Source organism: Lepisma saccharinum, chromosome 30 (assembly GCF_977018435.1).
Source record: "Lepisma saccharinum chromosome 30, izLepSacc3.1, whole genome shotgun sequence".
Taxonomy (NCBI): domain Eukaryota; kingdom Metazoa; phylum Arthropoda; class Insecta; order Zygentoma; family Lepismatidae; genus Lepisma; species Lepisma saccharinum.
The window spans coordinates 31,590,654-31,609,443 of NC_139258.1; the positions used below are offsets into that span (position 1 = coordinate 31,590,654).

An 18,790-nucleotide genomic window follows, 5' to 3' on the forward strand; every position below is an offset into this window, starting at 1 on the left:
CAGTATTTTCCCTAACTTCACCAAGACGGCACCCCGTAGGTTTAAACAATCCACCTGACATCTCTATGCGACATCCACTACAATTTCCTTTCAAACCTGAGTTCTCACTGTTATCACCTTATTTTGCAGGAAGCATCCCACAGGTCACACTTGCAGTGCCTGAAAGCGCATGTGGGAGGAAATTTGCCGGGAGGATCAACTACCCTAAGGAACAATTTGAATTATTATGTGACGTCAGAAACCACAATTTGAGTCTCCAAAATCTTTAATATTTTGGAGAAATAGACACATCAAATGCTAGCAAGCAACAACTTTAGTCGCGAACACAACACACTCGAAGCATTCTACCTCTGTAAGGAACATAAAAACATTAGAACAGAATATCTCACCATATACAGGGTAATTCTAAAGGTATAGTACAAACGAAAACCACAGATACCTCCCATGAAATAGAGACGAAAGTTCCCCTTCCACTTTGCCGAGAGATGCCTCCGTGAGGAGCTAGACAACGCCGAAAACGTGTGAAAATGAACTTCACACCTCTGTACAGCCAGTACCAGTGAAGATAGAAAGGCGGAACAAACGAAGTCAAAAGGAACACCAAAGTCGCCCATCCGAAAAACACTAGGCGGCAGCTGCGCAACGCATGCGCATGGGGTTCCACAAAGGAAATAGGAGTGTCCCGCAAGACAAGTGAAGGGAAAGGGTAGCGATCGACAACGGTAGGGAGAAAAGAAGCTATGAAGCATGAAGTAACAATTGCACAGCGGGAAACAAACACATGCAGCACGTGGGGAGTCCCCAAACACAGTGGGGAGACACCGCAGCAAAAACAAAGCACGGTTCAACAAAAGAGAAAGAGGACCGGACGGGGAATGGTACCTGTCAAGGAGACAACAAATGCGGGACGAGGGATTCCCCGTAGCAGCACTGAGGGGATGTCACACAGAGGTCGTGTGCCAGCAGGACAAACACAGCAACTACGGGCACAGGAGGTTTATTGCCATGCAAAAGTGCACTTACAGATATGAATAGTACGTAGTACGTAGTCGTACCCCGGACTGACGTTGTTACAAAAGTTGCTCAAATTGACGACCACCACATTCAATGCAGGCATTGCAGCGTCGCAGGAAATTCTGGCGAACCCTATCAAAAATCCCTGGCATGGTACACACCTCGGCCGATGCTGCAAGTATCCGCGCTACCAATGTTGCCTTGTCAGGCACCGGGGTCTCGTAGACGAGTGTTTTCACATGGCCCCACAAGAAGAAATCCATTGGTGTGAGGTCAGGGGAACGGGCGGGCCAGGGGACTGGGCCCTCTCTGCCGATCCAGCGCTGTGGGTAGGTACGGTGCAAAAGGGTTCGCACTGTGCCATCAAAATGTGCAGGCGCTCCATCCAATTGAAACCACATACGATGTCGCACGTTGAGGGGTACATCTTCTAGCAGCTCTGGAAGGACTGATGCAAGAAAGGTGCGATAGAGGCGGCCATTTAAACGTGGTGGCAGCAGGTATGGACCGATAATCTGTTCATCGATGATACCTGCCCAGATATTCACTGCAAACTGGGTCTGATGGTATACCTCGACTACTGCATGTGGATTTTCATAATCCCACATATGGCTGTTTCGGCAATTGAAGATGCCCTCATGGGTGAATGTTGGCTCGTCCGTGAAAAGCACATGGCGCAAAAAACGGGGATCTTCGGTACAAAACTGCAACAGTCGTTGACAGAATTCCACACGTCGTGGGTAATCCCCAGCCTGCAACGCGTGGACTCGCTGTGGATGATAGGGATACAGCAGATTATCATGAAGGACACGCCACACTGTCGACTGTGATACTCCACTGCACGTGCAATGCTACGGGTGCTAGTGGACGGTGTGTCGTCCACGCGAGCAAGTACGTCCTCCTCGACCACCGCGGTGCGCACATGTCTTGGGTGACCGACATGATGGCCTGCACGTAACACACCCGATTCACCAAGGGTACGGTGCACGTTCGAAAACAACCTGCTGTCGGGTTGTCGCCTCTCCGGATACCGTCCGCGATAAAGGCGTGCAGCTGCTCGGCCATTGCCATCTGCAAGGCCGTAGACAAAATGCATGTCCCTCAGTTCTACAAATGTGTAGCATTCCATGGTACGGTGAGGATAGTGCCAATTATGGAATACTGTACTGCAGTGCACAGGTGGCACACACGCACACACTGGTCACAACGGCTTCGAAACAACGTACTCAATTGTCGTACGTCAAGCACACCACCACCGCACCGGCTCTTTCACTGACACGCTCCCTGACGCTGCACTTCCAATCAGCCCACACGTCCGCAGCGCGCTGTGGTACAATCAGCTGACGTTCCTGAGCCACCCGTGCCTGTGCTCTTTACTACCTGACCACTGCCGTCAGGTGGGGCCATGTACTCTGGGGCCTTGTCATCGTGGAACACATGTAGCGTCCTTCATTCTTGCCCCATTCACCCACAACACGTACTTCGTCCGTCTTGCTCGAGCCGACGGGAAGCACTACGTACGATCGTGTGGTGTTTGTGTACACCAATGTGGGGTAACCCAACAGTTGAACAGACGTGCATACCCCCACGTAGCTTCATTACACGATTGTCCCACGCAGTTTATCTGTCCAGCCTTGCTCGGCCCGGTCTCACACCCACGCGGCAGTGTGCGGCTGCGGTGGTGTGAGGCCACGCTTGGTTTCGGAGTGGAAGGCTGCGGCCGAGGAGGGACTCGAGATGTTCGGCTGGGGTTGCGCTCGGAAGCAAGCAGCCGCGTCAGGTCTGGGAACGGTGGACCTGGTGATTGGGATGGAAACATTCCGACCTCGTCCATTAGTGTCGTCCACCGTACGGAGTGGTGGGGTCCGTACGACACTCCAGCAGCCTTTCGCCCGCTCCCACCCAGTGATGTGCCTCTGGCTTCATTTCTAAGAGGCTGATTGGGCCCCATCACGACGTTTGTTACAACGTCAGTACGGGATACGTGGTCCTATCTGTACGTGCACCTTTCATTAGCAATAACCTCCTGTGCCCGTAGTTGCTGTGTTTGCCCTGCTGGCGCACGACCTCTGTGTGACATCCCCTCGGTGCTGCTACGGGGAATCCCTCGTCCCGCATTTGTTGTCTCCTTGGCAGGTACCATTCCCCGTCCGGTCCTCTTTCTCTTTTGTTGCACCGTGCTTTGTTCTTGCTGCGGTGTCTCCCCACTGTCTTTGGGGACTCCCCTTGTGCTGCACCGCCAGCGCCGCCATTTCTGCCCCGAAACATGTACGCGTCTGTTGCCTGTCAAGTGTCACGGACCACTTTGCTTGCATTCTCGGTGTGTTTTTACATCCTACGTCGTCCTCCCGTGGTTCTGCAACCCCGCACTACTTTTCTCGACTGCACTGCTTCAGTCATGGTGTTTGTTTCCCGCTGTGCAATTGTTACTTCATGCTTCATAGCTTCTTTTCTCCCTACCGTTGTCGATCGCTACCCTTTCCCTTCACTTGTCTTGCGGGACACTCCTATTTCCTTTGTGGAACCCCATGCGCATGCGTTGCGCAGCTGCCGCCTAGTGTTTTTCGGATGGGCGACTTTGGTGTTCCTTTTGACTTCGTTTGTTCCACCTTTCTATCTTCACTGGTACTGGCTGTACAGAGGTGTGAAGTTCATTTTCACACGTTTTCGGCGTTGTCTAGCTCCTCACGGAGGCATCTCTCGGCAAAGTGGAAGGGGAACTTTCGTCTCTATTTCATGGGAGGTATCTGTGGTTTTCGTTTGTACTATACCTTTAGAATCACCCTGTATACATTTCATGACTCGTGTATTTTGCGTTGAAATAGACCTTACATTTCTTTAAACATATTTATTAATATGAAACATTACATATCCACCGCATTGGAATATGCCAGATACACCACTACTTTGCGAACTAATATTGAAATTTATATGCAACATGAACAGCTAATTCCTTTTACTTCAAGGAAACTGGATCAAAGCTGTGAATGGCTTGACCCACATGGCAACACCACATCTAGTTACCCGTATTGGTCACTACCAATTACAGAACCACAAGTCAAACCTTGAAAGATATATTCAACTTTCATTACTCAACTACTTGCGAGTTGTATGATAAATTGCACTTGATTTCTTTTAGTTTTGTTTTTACTACAATTATACCCATATATGGTCATGTGACCGCGATAAAATGTTCTCAACATTCATTACATTGTTTGGCTGCGGTGGCTCAGTCGGTAACGCGTCTGACTACCATGCTAAAGGTCCCGGGTTCAATCCCCGGCCGGTTCAAATTCCGGGAACTTTTCTAACGGAAGCGGCCCCAGCGCCCACCCAGTGTAGTAATACCTTATTTTATTTTCTCACGATCTCAAACTGGTAATGACAAGAACGTAACACTCATAACCACACTGTGCGATAACGAACTAAATCTGAATAATGAACCAAAATTGGGTGCAGGTAAATAAGGAAGGCTTGAGACAATGCCTTTCTCTTTGTTTTCTGCACCTATGGTGTAAACGCTTTGGGGCAACAATATGTTTAAATTTTCTATCTCTCCCTCATCTCAAATAAATAAGGACTAATTTTTCATGAACCTTCGAAATAATATTTTCAAGTTTAATTGTTTCTTTTGCAATAACAAGTCTCTTCACTCTGTTAGTGCATACCAATTGAAAAAAAAAATGATAATAATGAAAATGTAATAATACTCTCGGTCATTCCGAGAGGGTTGACAAGCCTAGTTTCAAGCCCACTTTGTGCACACATAGGCTAGACGTCGAAGCCCCTTCGTTTTGCTACACTGGGGAGGACCTAGCTGCAACATGTGAACCGCATGTCAACTTCCATTATTTACTGTGTATATTTTATTATAAATAGTTAAAACAGTTGGGAAAATATACATTAAATGTGTGTATAATGAAAGCCCATCTACAATAACATAATCCAACAGCCGCAGCAACTTTGCTAGAGGAGAAATACAAAAAATATTTGATTACAATGTGATCAACATGATGCGCAAGTCTCCGTGGACAATATTTCCATTTTGAAATTGTAATGTAGGCAACTGTTTATCTACACTTGACAGTAAGTACATTGCTGAGAACTAACATGGAAACAGCTTTCTTGAGCAACGTATCTTCACCATCGTAGAGCTACATTAAAAAAAGTAATAATGTGTTGATTTTGTTTCATGCTCCAATTAAGAAATTTTGGCGAGGAGCGTTAATTTTGCGAACATGATAACACTAAGACTGAGCGGAAATTGTCATAGCCGCTAGATACTTCAAATGGTCGGTTGCGTATTGTGATTGAGAGAAATCAGTTGCAGTGTTTCACAACGGCAGACTTTAAACCCACTGTATCAAAATGTTAGCTCATACGTTTGGCGTGCATGGGAGTCGTCATGAATTTTATTAGCGGTGGTGAGTCCGTGACATAAAATGTAATGATGTAATATTAATAACAATAATAGATATCATTATAACTAATAAACTATCATTTTATGATATTTATTATTATTATTATTTTAAAGTTTTAAAAAGTAAAATGCTCCATTTGCTTTGCACCACGCCATGATTAAGGCGTACAGGAAGTGTGGAGTTAGGGCCCCATACTTTCTTGATCCCAGCCTAAGGTGTGGGTGATGTGAACAGCACCATGCCCCTGGCTGCCTTTAGATCCCAGAGTTTCCTCCAGGTGTCCACTTTATACGATGCTAGGTAAGTGCCAGAGCCAATTGAACAGGTGGAATAAATCCCGGTTCTTCCCCTCAGGGATCGAGCCCGGGTCTGTCGCTTGGTAGTCAGACGCCATAATGACTGAGCTATTATTATTATTGCCTTCGGAGAAACTTCTATTCGAGCCACTACACGAATGAAAATCCGTTATATTTAATACACTGAAATGCGTAGTTATTTTATTTTGTAATTAACTTTTACGCAGCTAGTTTAACAAAAAAAATCTTTGAAACTAAAAGCAAAATTTTAATCATATATTTGCATTTTGTAACTTGTTACATCAAAAGCTTCCTAATTCATTGTTTTAAAACTCGTGGATCCATGTAGAACTTCGATTAAGTAGTAGAATATGAAAACATGAAGTTTTGATCTGGTTCATGTATTTTGTACTTTCATTACTCTGGTGGCATATTTATTTCGTTTATTGGTTACAATATTAACTATCTTTTCTTCTGATTTAAAATGTCATTTTCCAAGGTGGTCGTAGAAATCGGTTTGCTCCCCACCCCCTCTCCAGATGCCCATGTGTTAGATGCGCCCAAGATATCTTTTCCAATGGACCCTTTGCCATGTTTTACAAGAGACCGGGAGAGGAAGTGTTTATTATAAGACGATAATGTAGGTTTATATTTGTTAGTGTATTTAAATATAGAATGAACACTTTTCTGTAGTCTGTAATTTAGTCCATAAATTAAAATATTATTTATTAGCACTATAACCTATTTATTCTATTCACAAATGCTTCTCACTCTGTCTTTCCTGTTTCACTCATGAGTAAAATTACGAACATAATATTATAAAGCAAATACAAAATCAACACAGTACAAATAGAGTGAAACATGTTTTTGTCATCAAGTTTCTTTTTTTTTTGTATTGTTCCTATTCTTTCCCTTATTCACCAAATAATTATTGCACATTATTCTACAAACTACTATTTCAGTTAAATCACACCCTTTACATAGAAAATTACAATTGCAACAGGAACTTTTCATTGCTTTCTACACTAATATTGCTGTTTACAATACTATTTAATAATATGTCCACCATCCGTCACAATCTATAACCTCATTAAGTCTCTTAGGAACAGACTGAACTAGTCTCTGAGAAACTCGTGGTCGGTTTTGAACGGTCTTCCACACGTCCTGAAAATGGGCAACCAACTCTTCTCTTCTCTGTTCTTGCCATGGTTCCCACTCCCTTACAACCATCCACCAGATGTGCTCAATAGGATTTAGGTCAGGTCATTTTGGTGGCCATTGTAAAGTTGAAATTTCCTGGTGACTTAAAAGCCAATGCTTGTTTACATGAGATGTGTGGACACTGCTATTGTCGTGTACAAAATTAATGATGGGCATCTCCTCAAATGGGTATACTGTACGGACAGTAGGAAGCATACATTCTTCTAACACTGAAACGTACTCCTGCAAATTCATTCTGGGTGAAATTTCTATCAATTCACCCATAGTTGCACTGCTCATCCAGGCCCAAAATGCAGCACTCACCCTTCCACTTCTTTTCTGCGCCAAAATATGTTGTGGAACGTAACGAGTATTTTTTGGTCGTCACACCGTAAGTTGACCCAGTTGATCTGAACAGAACACCTTTTCATCACTCCATATAACTGTGTCCCAGAATTCTGCAGGTTTGCTCATATATTCCAGAGCAAATCCAATTCTTTCATTTCCGTGATAGGTTTTCAACATTTCTTTCCTTGCTGGCTTTCGGCTGTGAATACCTGCCGAATGAAGACGCCTCCGGACAGTTGATGCTACACATGGCAGGTTCAGATCTTGACAAATTTTTGATGCTGGTAGAAATGGATTCATTCTATTCATATTTAATATTTCCGTATCTTGTTCCATGGTGGTTTTTCGTGTCAGGCCTGATTTTCTGTGAGTTTTTAAACCATCTTCACCCTCCTCTTCATATCTTTTAATCCAATATTTAACACAAGATGGGTCTCTGCCAACAACCATAGCGATATCTTCTACTGACCAGCCACATTCCGATCATTCAACCCCTTGTCACCTCACTTGTATACGGCATCACGTAGAAGTAACAAAGATCTCTTCAATATTGGTGTAATTATTATTAATATTAGTGGAATTTTTCATTCATACAATACGTCCTAATAGATAGGGGTAAAGTACAGTATTTTGTATGAATCACCAACTTACGTAAGGCTACAATTTTATATTAATAACAAGTTCACGTTAAAAGAGAAGTTGGTTCCAATAGGTTGAGGTTATTCTGACCCTTCATACTTTCCCCTGGGATTGTCTAGTTTTACTTTTTCCGATAGCGGCGCCACTGTATGTCGACTGCTACATTTGAGCCAACGATTTATATAACCATAGCTAAAGAGCACGAACACATTATCTAAATATACACTGCTCGCCATTAAAATTGCAACACCCAGAAGGAAATGAGATAGAAACACGAAACTTGGCAAATATGTAGTTCATAATAAGATAAGAAAATGATTACAGTTAGAGCTCGGTGGGGTGACATGTGACACGTAGAACGTGGTTGCATAACCCCAAGGAGCTAGTAGCGTGTACAGCCTCCACGGGCGGCAATAACTGCTGCAACACGGCGAGGCATGGACAGAATGAGTCTATCGATGTCTGCTTGCGGTATGGCATCCCAAGCGGCTTCCACACGGTGCCAGAGGTCTTCAACATTACGTGCCGGAAACCTGAGTTGGGCCAGCTGGCGACCCACCATGGACCAGACATGTTCAATTGGCGACATATCCGGCAAACGTGCTGGCCAAGGAAGCAGGGGCACGTGGTTAGCTTCCATAAATGCGAGGACATTCCTTGCAACATGGGGGCACACGTTATCCTGTTGAAAAGTGGCATTATGCAGTGCATGGATAAATGGGACAGCAACAGGTGTGAGAACCTGTGTGATGTACCGTTGGCTGTTCAATGTCCCTTGAATGCATACGAGACGCGAACGAACAACTATGGCGATGGCACCCCATACCATGATACCCAATGAAGGCCCTGTGTGATGATGCATGATGCAGGCGTCATGAAGCCTAGTGCCACGGTGCCGCCACACGCATGTACGTCCATCATGATGTTGTATACAGAAGCGGGATTCATCAGAGAACACTACAGCATTCCACTCCGCCATCCATGCTCGACGGTCTTGGCACTCTCAGACGCAAACGCCTATGCTCTAGCGTCAGAGGAATCCGCAACAGTCGGTGCCGGGAAAAAATTCCCCGGTTCGCCAAACGACGAAGCACGGTTCGTGGGGACACTGGACGTTGTAAAACATCCCGTACTTCATGCGCATTCCTCGTTGACGTGGCCGTTCTGTCTGTAAGGGCCATGCATATCAGACGTCTGTCCTCTCGTTCCGTCGTCCGATGCGGACGTTGTGAACCTCTACGTCGCTCTACAGTGCCTTCCTGGACCCACTGGTTCCATACACGGATCACTGTGGATGCATTCCGTCCTACACGGGCACCGATCTCACGGTAGGATAATCCGCATTCACGGTATGTAACAATTCGGCCGCGATCGAACTGGGAAACCTGCTGGAATCGCTGCCGTATTCGACGACGTGGCATTGCAGACCGATTTTAACACACTACACTCACGACCATGCACTTTCACTGCTCTTCTGCACCTATCTGACCTGCTACAGGTACCACTTACCAGATGGCGTGGCAGGCGCACATGACGCATGACGGCCTTGAACACCTAATCATTTCCTTCTGCACCTCTCCTCTACACACTGTGCACATTTTGCCTGATTCCGATTACTCCTTCTGGGTGTTGCATTTTTAATGGCAAGCAGTTTATATAAGTTAACACTATTTACAATATATAAATACTTGCTAAGTATAGAAGTGTATAAAAACATTCATATTCATTATTTTTCACCCACCACTGTAAACTAATTTATGACTCATGTTGGTTTAGGGCACATTTACTCTGTAACACGGTGTCTTACGTCATGTAAGAGCTCAGAAAAGTTGCCTACTACAGTGGTTCCCTCCCCAGGAGATCAATTTCAACTAAGGGCATGGAAATATAGTCGGATGATATTGAGATGTTTATATTCTTCCCCGGGAGAATAGCATTGTTAATAATATCGAAAAAAATTAAGAAAACTGTAGCTTAGATCATCATGAATAAAATTCACTACCATTATCTTAGCTACGTTTTCAATTCATTGTTTTGACTTATGAAATAATGCAAATCAACAAATTCATATCCAATCACCTAACACAGACTTGTTTCATTATTTTAGTAAATCGATCGTATCCCCTTTTCGTTTGTTTGTGTGTTTTGCAGCAATCACTATTTAAATGTGCGTGCTTTTGGAAACACGATTACTAAAGAGTGAAGTTATAATTTCAAATTGTTTTACCAGTTTGAATAATTTCTCGATCCTTCTCCTCAAAACACTGCGCAGATCGAAATAAATCTCTCAAATAAAGAAATATTTTCAGGTGGGCATATATCAAGAATACTAGGTAAATATTCTGTGTTAGTGTAATTCTAACTTCTCAAAAATTAATAGAATGGTTGGGGGGGGGCGAAGATTTGAAATTGAGAAACTCACAATTGTCTAATACGTATGTGGACGAAAATTAAGGGGAAAACTAAAATACAAGTAAATGTATCATTTTCATGCTTTTTTTACACGCCAGCCAGTTTTATAAATATACACATACGTGTATATGCCATACGGATAGGTGGCCTAGTGTGTTAATTGGTTGACGCAGTCACACACCGAAGTTCCCTGTTTCGAATCCTGGCATGGGTGTTCTTTGTGAGTGTCTTGTTCTAATCATTACTCACCCTAATCGCCGTGATTGATTAAAAATGACAGAGCGGCGCTAAATAACAAAAATGCGGTAAGAAAAACTTCAAGCGTCTATAAGTTTCAAAACTCGTGAAGCCTGGCCAGTTGGCTCTGTGCTGCGACACTCACTATTTCGCAGTCACTTCTAAATTTTTAATCAGAAAGAAAATCGAAAGTGCTCTAAATGTAGTATCTGTATTCGATTATGCGCTCTCAAGTATACGTTTTTTACCAAAATCTGCAGGCATCATGGGCCGTTCATGTGAATCATCGCTTACTTTCTTTCCTTTCAACCATAGCCAGGAGCTTGAGCTGCCTGTGCGATATGACGTAACAGGCAGATAGAACCACCTGACCAGGCTCGTCCCTAGCAACATCCACGCAGCTGTCTGAGGAAGGAGAAGCTTCACTCCCTGCCTTCCGGGAGTTTAAATAAATCTCGCTGTACCACTGACAAATACCAAAGGCAGCCGAGTGTGAAATTATTTGAGCTTCCCAAACCTGAGTGACAAGCTACGGATGATTTCTACAATGAAAGCCACTCAGGATGTCATGGTAGAAGTATATTGATAAGGAAAATAATGTTCATTAAAAATAGTTTGATTCTGTGAATGTATTGCTATGACTTTTCTTTCTGAAACACTTTTTTACAATAAAGATATTTTGATCTGTTATCTGTTGAATAATTTATGGACACCCTGTAGTTTTTGTGTTAGAATTCCACCAGTATATCAGTATACCAGAGTTTTACTGTACAATATATTTTCTCATGAAATAATTAGGTTATTAGAAAATCAACTTCTCACCACAGTATGAATGCAAAAATTGTGAAGATTATGCATTTTGCTAAATTTCAAGAATATTTAGATTCCACGAAAGTATTGGTTGGAATTTTGTGCATTCCAGAAAAGTATTGGCCAATATTGGGTATTAAATTGTAGCTGATACTTTGTGTTACCAATACATTGATATTTGCTCAGCCCTAGAATAAAATGAATACCAGAAACAGTAATTCAGTCAATAGAGCATCTGACTGGCCCAGTGAGAACCCAAATTTTATTATTGTAGGAATTTTTCTAACAGTATTCCTGCATGAAGCTGCTCTGGGGCCCACCCAGGCTCTTTATCAATAGGCAGTCAGAGTGCTGTTCTGAGCACATCACCTCAAGTATGGCTGAGATCGAGAATTTGTGGAGCCCTACTTGCACAACACCTGCCCCCTCCCCTCCCATGTGTACCTGCATGACATGGTACAATGCACAGTCGATAGTGTTATCTTTTACTTTATCAGGAGTGTTATTAATAATTGAGGCTGAGTCGTTACCAGCTAATACTTTTCCGGCATTTTGGTCTTTAACGGGGTCCACAAAAATGCCGTGAAAACTTAGCGGAGTCTAATTATGCTGGAAATGATGCAAAATTCAAGCTTTCCTTTTATTTTGCACCAATTTTGCATGAAAAACTATATTTTTTGATTACATTATATCTATTTTAATATTCTGATGCAATTCCTGAATATTCTAAAGCAAATTTCTTAATTGATGCATATAATTGGAGAAGAATATTTACACACCAATATTCATCAATATTTTGAACAAATTTTAATTTTCAAGTATCGGTATCGGTGGAAGTCGGCAAGAGTACCGGCATCGGTATCGGTTTAAAGGGGTATGGGCTCAGCCCTATTAATAATGAAGTTTAAAAAACAAATAATATTTTTTCAGTTATTATTTTCACGTATGTTGAACATTTTATCTATTGTATTTTTACTTTTTTTCTTTCAGTGTGTCAAGTTCCATCCAAACAGTATGTACCTGGCTACTGGATCTGTTGACAGAACTGTTCGTTTGTGGTCTGTGTCAGATGGGAAGCTGGTGCGAGTGTTCACGAGTGGTCGTGGTGGAGTCTACAGCTTGGTCTTCAGTCCTGATGGGAAATACATTGCATCTGGAGGTATGTGCTTTGTTATGTATCTTTTACAGTAACTTATATGTACATGGAGCATTGTGCTGTCTAGAAGGTGATTCCAAAATCCCCCGGAATGGTTGGTAATTTTTAATGATTATGAAATCCCAAATCTTTAAATGCTTAATTGCCAAACAGGGCAAAATTACGGAAATTATGCATAGATTTATGACATTTGAACAAATAACGTGTGAATTTTCTTCACATAAGAAAACATTGTGAAAAATGACCATATTTTATTCAAAATGCACTTTTCCACCTTTTTTTAAAAAGGCGACCACACACTAGCTCAAATTAACTTTTATTTCATTCATATACTAGGGAGTGGTTACTTTTTTCACATAGCAAAAAAAGGAGGATGGTAGCCGTTTACTGATTCCTCCATGAGTGGATTTGTTGGATGTCCCAAGGGTAATTGGTTATTAGATTTCAAGGGCAGAGTCTGCATCTTCTTAAATTTCAAAACTGGTAATTGACAAACACTTACATTAATTGACCATTGTTGTTAGTTTAAAAATGATTCAGTTGAGGTGATTGCTTAATTTTGGATGTCAAGGAGATAAGGGAGAGATTCATCAATTATTTTTGGAAAAGTCACCTTGCAAACCTTGAATTTTATCTGTAAACTTCACAAGTATCACTTTAAAGAAGTTTGCCAAAATCCAAAAGAATTACATCAGGGTGAAATTGTATGCACAAGTGTTGCAAAAGCTTGAACATTTCCTATCTAGATAAATTCCTGAATTGACACATAATCCTGAATTACTTACGTGAAATTTTGAAATTTCGTATTTCCACGTGGTTGCGCAATTTAATGGTTATATCCTATCAATTTCGAAGACTCTCTGTCTTCATGCACATCTCCGCTCCAGATGCTGTACTCTTAGTGAATAAAGACAGAGAGTTTTCGAAATTAATAGGATATAACCATTAAATTGTGCAACATGGAAATATGAAATTTCATGTAAGTAATTCTAAACCACGTTTACCGCATCCATCATGAATAATCCTGAATGTTGGATTTTTTTTAACTATGCCTACTCCCCCTCCCCCAAAAAAATGAACAGTGGTCTGGTTGGCAGGGCATCTATCTGCTATGGGGAGACTGGGTTCAATTTCCTAGGGTGGGTGATTTCAGATGGGAATTTTTCCAACAAAATATCACAGCATAAAGTACAAGGGTCGTTCAAGGATGACCGGGACTTATTTCTGCAGAGGAAATAGGTAGCAGAAGAAACACCAAACTATGTCATTTTTTCAAAGTATTCTCCGTGCATGCCGAGGCACCGTTGCCATCGTTCTGGCAGCTCCCGAATTCCTTTGGCGTAGAAAGAACTTGATTGTTGTCGTAGCCACTGGAGGACATCGCTCCGCAGTGCTTCGTCTGTCGTGAATTTCTTCCCTCCCAGATGGTCCTTAAGGGGTGCAAACAAATGATAATCACTGGGGGCTAAATCCGGGCTGTAGGGCGGGATGGGGCAGAACTTCCCAGCGCATGTCGGCCAGAGTTGTTGTTGTCACATTGGCCGTGTGAGGGCGAGCATTGTCATGGAGAAGAATGACATTTCCAGACAACATCCCAGGTCTTTTCTTGCGAATGGAGTAATACTGTGGAGTAATACTGGGCAATATCCCGCACTGTTACTCGCCGGTTCTCAAGAATCATTTGCTCAACACGTGCAATATTCACTGGTGTGACTGTAGTCGGGCGAATGTGTCCATGCGCTTCATTTGTCACCAGCTCCCGTCCTTCGCGAAACTGCTCATACCATTCGTACACTCTTGTCTGCGACATTGTTTGTTCACCATACTGTGCTTGCAATCGTCTGAAAATCTCAGCTGGTTTCACTTTCTCCTTCACGAGAAATTTGATTACACACCGCTGCTCCACAGCCACAGACACACTGCTTGCTGCCATGTTCGCTGCAACTGCTGCGCATGCACGAAATACATCATGCCGGGTGCTAGTTACTCGCTAAGGAATACATTACGTCACCCGCACGTTTCATCATGATCCGGCTATTCATCGATTTTTTTACGTACGAAAATCCCAGTCAACCTTGAACGACCCTTGTATATTGTATATTTTAAACAATAAACAGAACAGAAAAGAGGAAAAGGTGGGGGATACTGTTCAAATTCAAAGAAACTGACGTCCTGGTTTATTTAAAGGCACCAGGACAGTAAGCACATACCCTCCAATGCATGTGGGTGAAGGTGGGCTTACTTCAGGGGGTTCCCCCCCCTTTATTATAAAAAAGTTATTTTTAACCTTGAATTCATCTTGAAAACCTGATATACTTTTTCTTAGAGCTGCCAATCTGTGTACTGAGTTGATTCACTCTGTAGTGTGATCTGATCAGTAATAATGTTATTGGATGTTGATGAACATTTGATTTCAGGTGATGACAAGCGTGTGAGAGTGTGGGATTTGGCTGCTGGAAGTTTGCTTCATGAGTTACGAGGACATTCCGACACTATTGTGGATTTGACGTGGAGTCCTGATGGTGAAATTTTAGCATCTTGTAGCTTGGATAGCAGCGTGAGACTGTGGGAAGTGAAGAAAGGACTCTGCTCGGCTAAGTAAGTTTTCTCAACACATTATTACCATTTATGTTTCTTTGTGGCTGCATGCCATGTGTCCCACGTCCCTGCAGTTAATGATTATTTTTAATTTGGCCATATCAGAAGATTGTGTTTAATGTTATGAGGTAGTTCAGTTTCTAATTATATGCATCAATTTTTTTATCCGGTACAAACGCATGAGAGAGACTCTGTTGGGAAGTGCAGTAAATGGCCGCTTGGCAGCAGCACTTTACTATGTGTAGCAGAGTGTGAGATGCCAAAGGCAAGAAGATTGGGAATCACGTTACTGCTGCCCAGATTGCAATGTTCCCTTACGTGTAGCTCCACACTTCAGAGTTCACAACTGTGCCTATCTAATATCTAATAATTTCAGAATGAACTGCAATTTGTAAGATTTTAAAAACATATGTACAACATTTAAAGGCAAGATATTATGTGTACATTTTTATGATGATAACGTATATCCTTCATTAGCCCGAGTATACTCTGGATAAAATTTGTTCAGTATATATACATTACACATAATGTTTATGTGTGAGCCAACTGAATTGTTTAAACATTCGTTTCATATATTCAATACTAGCTGATTACCCAGCGTTACCCAGGTATTTATTTATCCCAATCTTGTATTAGACAGGAAAATAATGAATTCTAACTATAGTGTAAAATGTAACTAATTTTAAATGTGATCGTGAATGTCACTAATTAGCTTAGCGACTCCGAAAACTATGCATTCGACACTAATCTAGGTCATTTGTGGCATTTTATTTTTCACCCCCTCTCACTCCCCATGCCGATAGATGATGAACTTGGAGTTGAACTGCATTGGGAGTGTCACGAAAACTATGGATTCCATTCGCAACACAGCCTGAATGTTAAACAACCCGAGAAACACTTATCGTTGTGCATGCGGATTGCATAGTGTCATGGATGTCTGTGCGGAATTTAATATCGGTGGCTCTCGATTATTTTTACATGTCACCCATTCCCACCCCACCCCGATGGGTGCCAGATTGCAAGTGATACGTGTACCAAGTTTGGTTGAAATTGCTCCAGGCGTTTGAGAGTTATGTCGGAACAAACAAATATACACTCCCACACACATACCAAATACATCCGTTTTTATATATGTAGATTTAGAGGTAGTACATTACAAACTTTTTGTAAAAATAAGTTTTCTTACATCATGTTCATGAAAAATGAACATTTTTCGTGCATGTGTGTTTAGCCCGAGTTAACTCTGGATAATAAAACATACATTTTATATACAAAGTGTACAACTTTGCTTCCACCGTTTTCCGACAGGTGGCAACAACAGGAAGTAGCGGTCGAAAGAAGCAGATCGCAGACGTCACGCAGTTAGCTTGGACCTCTGTCAAGATAACCCCATTCAAACATTAGTCGAGTGGTGTGTGCATCGTGAAGTTGTTCGCGATTGAAAATGTCAGTGTACGAGCCAAATTCTCGCCATTTGCGGGAGGTTCTACTTTTTTGTTTCAATATGAAGAAAACTGCGGCTGAGGCTCATCGAATGCTCTCCACTACGTATGGTGAGGACGCTATAAGTGATAGAACCTATCGTGAGTGGTTTCAACGCTTCCAAGAAAGGTGACTTTAACATCGAAGACCGGCATAGTGGTGGAAGACAGAAAGTTTTCGAAGATGCAGAATTAGAGACATTGCTGAGTGAAGACTCGCATCAAACTCAAGAAGAATTGTCACGATCATTGGGAGTGACACAGCAAGCCATTTCAAAACGTCTGAAAGCCATGGGTAGGATTCAGAAAGAAGGAACGTGGGTCCCGTATGAGCTGAAACCAAGAGACGTTGAACGGCGTTTGTGTGTTTGTGAACAGTTGCTTCAGAGGCAAAAAACGGAAGGGATTTCTGCATCGGATTGTGACCGGGGACGAAAAATGGGTTCATTACGATAACCCAAAATGCAAAAAAAATCATGGGGATATCCCGGCCATGCTTCCACGTCGACGGCCAAACCGAATATTCATGGCTCCAAGATCATGCTCTGCATTTGGTGGGACCAGCTCGGCATCGTGTACTATGAGCTGTTAAAACCAAGTGAAACAATCACAGGTGCTCGTTATCGAACGCAATTAATGCGTTTGAGCCGAACATTGAAGGACAAACGGCCGCAATACAGCGAGAGGCACGACAAAGTGATTTTACAGCATGACAACGCACGACCCCACGTTGCCAAAGTGGTGAAAACGTCCTTGGAAACATTAAGATGGGACGTCCTACCCCACCTGCCTTATTCTCCAGACATTGCTCCCTGTTTAGATCAATGGCTCATGAACTGGCTGACCAACACTTCCGATCTTATGAAGAAGTCAAAAAGTGGATCGATTCGTGGATCGCCTCCAAAGATGAACAATTTTTTAGACGCGGCATTTGTACGCTGCCCGAAAGATGGGAGAAAGTAGTGGCCAGCGATGGACAATACTTTGAATAATGCCTGGGTAAGCAATGTTTTTCATTACAGCGTCATATTTTTGGGGAAACACGGCGGAAGCAAAGTTGTACACCTTGTACATACATTCTATCTTCTTACATATATTTCAGGTAAGATATGTATTCTTAGTAATGAGCATACAATGTAGAACAAAAAAATGGGATTTTTAAAATTCCAAAATTTCTGACCGAATTTTGGAAATTGATTTGTAAAGTAAGCAGTTAAATGAATATCCTTCAGGTAACAAGCAAGAAGAAAATGTAATGCAATCTGTTGTTTCATTTTTTAATATTGGCACAATTTCAGATCCAGCTCATGATCAACATGCAGGTGAAGAGAATAAAAAAAAATTACATTATCTCCAATTTTTTTCTTTTAATGCAAGTTTTCTAAAATTTAAAAATGCAAAAGGTACAGGACTAAAACAACACTTTTTGTGTGTGTGCTTGTTCATTTTCTATGCTGACATCAAAAATTTCAATATCAGCATATGATTTGATGAAAGTTCTGTCATGTTTAGTTAAATACCTACTTACAATGTGTGCTAGAGCCAGGAGCAGGGCTAAGGGGACTGAAGTTCCCCCCAAAATCCTACAACTATCTAATTTAAATGTTATTTTTATTGTTAATAACAGAAATAAAGTTATAATCACAGTAAAATCTGCATTACATCGAAAAACGTTTAGTGTATAATAGAGGAACCAGGTTATAGTTTTATATTCTACCATTTAAGTCGAAGAAAAAATGGATCCATAGCATCCAAAACTTATAGTTTTCTTTGTGAGAAATCACAGAATATATACTTTATGACTAGAATTTACCACTAAGTGTTAAAGCCTTTTTTTGAAAGATTGTGTGAAAGTTAATAACAAAATACAATAACTATGATATTCAGTACACTAACTACAAAATATGCGAAAAATAATGGATAACAATTATCAATTGTGTTAGATATTCACTGATACGGTAGATTGAGTAGCAAAGTCTCTCCGTTTATGTAACAATAAATTTGGATTGAAATTGGTATATTTTTAATAACTTATAATACTTATTATTGTTATGACAATATCTGTCATGACTGTGACATTTGTAATGTAAATTAAGGCCGATTGTGCCGAAACTGCCCATAGATGGCATTTGAGTGCTAAATTTATATTGAACCGAACATTAATACAAAGATTTGATA

General features: G+C 41.7%; 1 protein-coding gene across 1 annotated transcript in view; it reads left to right on the top strand.

Moving 5' to 3' along the window:
- The window catches only part of LOC145981832 (TAF5-like RNA polymerase II p300/CBP-associated factor-associated factor 65 kDa subunit 5L), a 49,234-nt gene that overhangs the window by 26,407 nt on the left and 4,037 nt on the right, over window positions 1-18,790 (top strand). Inside the window, exons 10-11 of the mRNA XM_083115274.1 lie at window positions 12,368-12,536; window positions 14,951-15,131. Of these exons, the coding sequence (XP_082971400.1) occupies window positions 12,368-12,536; window positions 14,951-15,131 (350 nt within the window). The remainder of the gene's footprint in view (window positions 1-12,367; window positions 12,537-14,950; window positions 15,132-18,790) is intronic.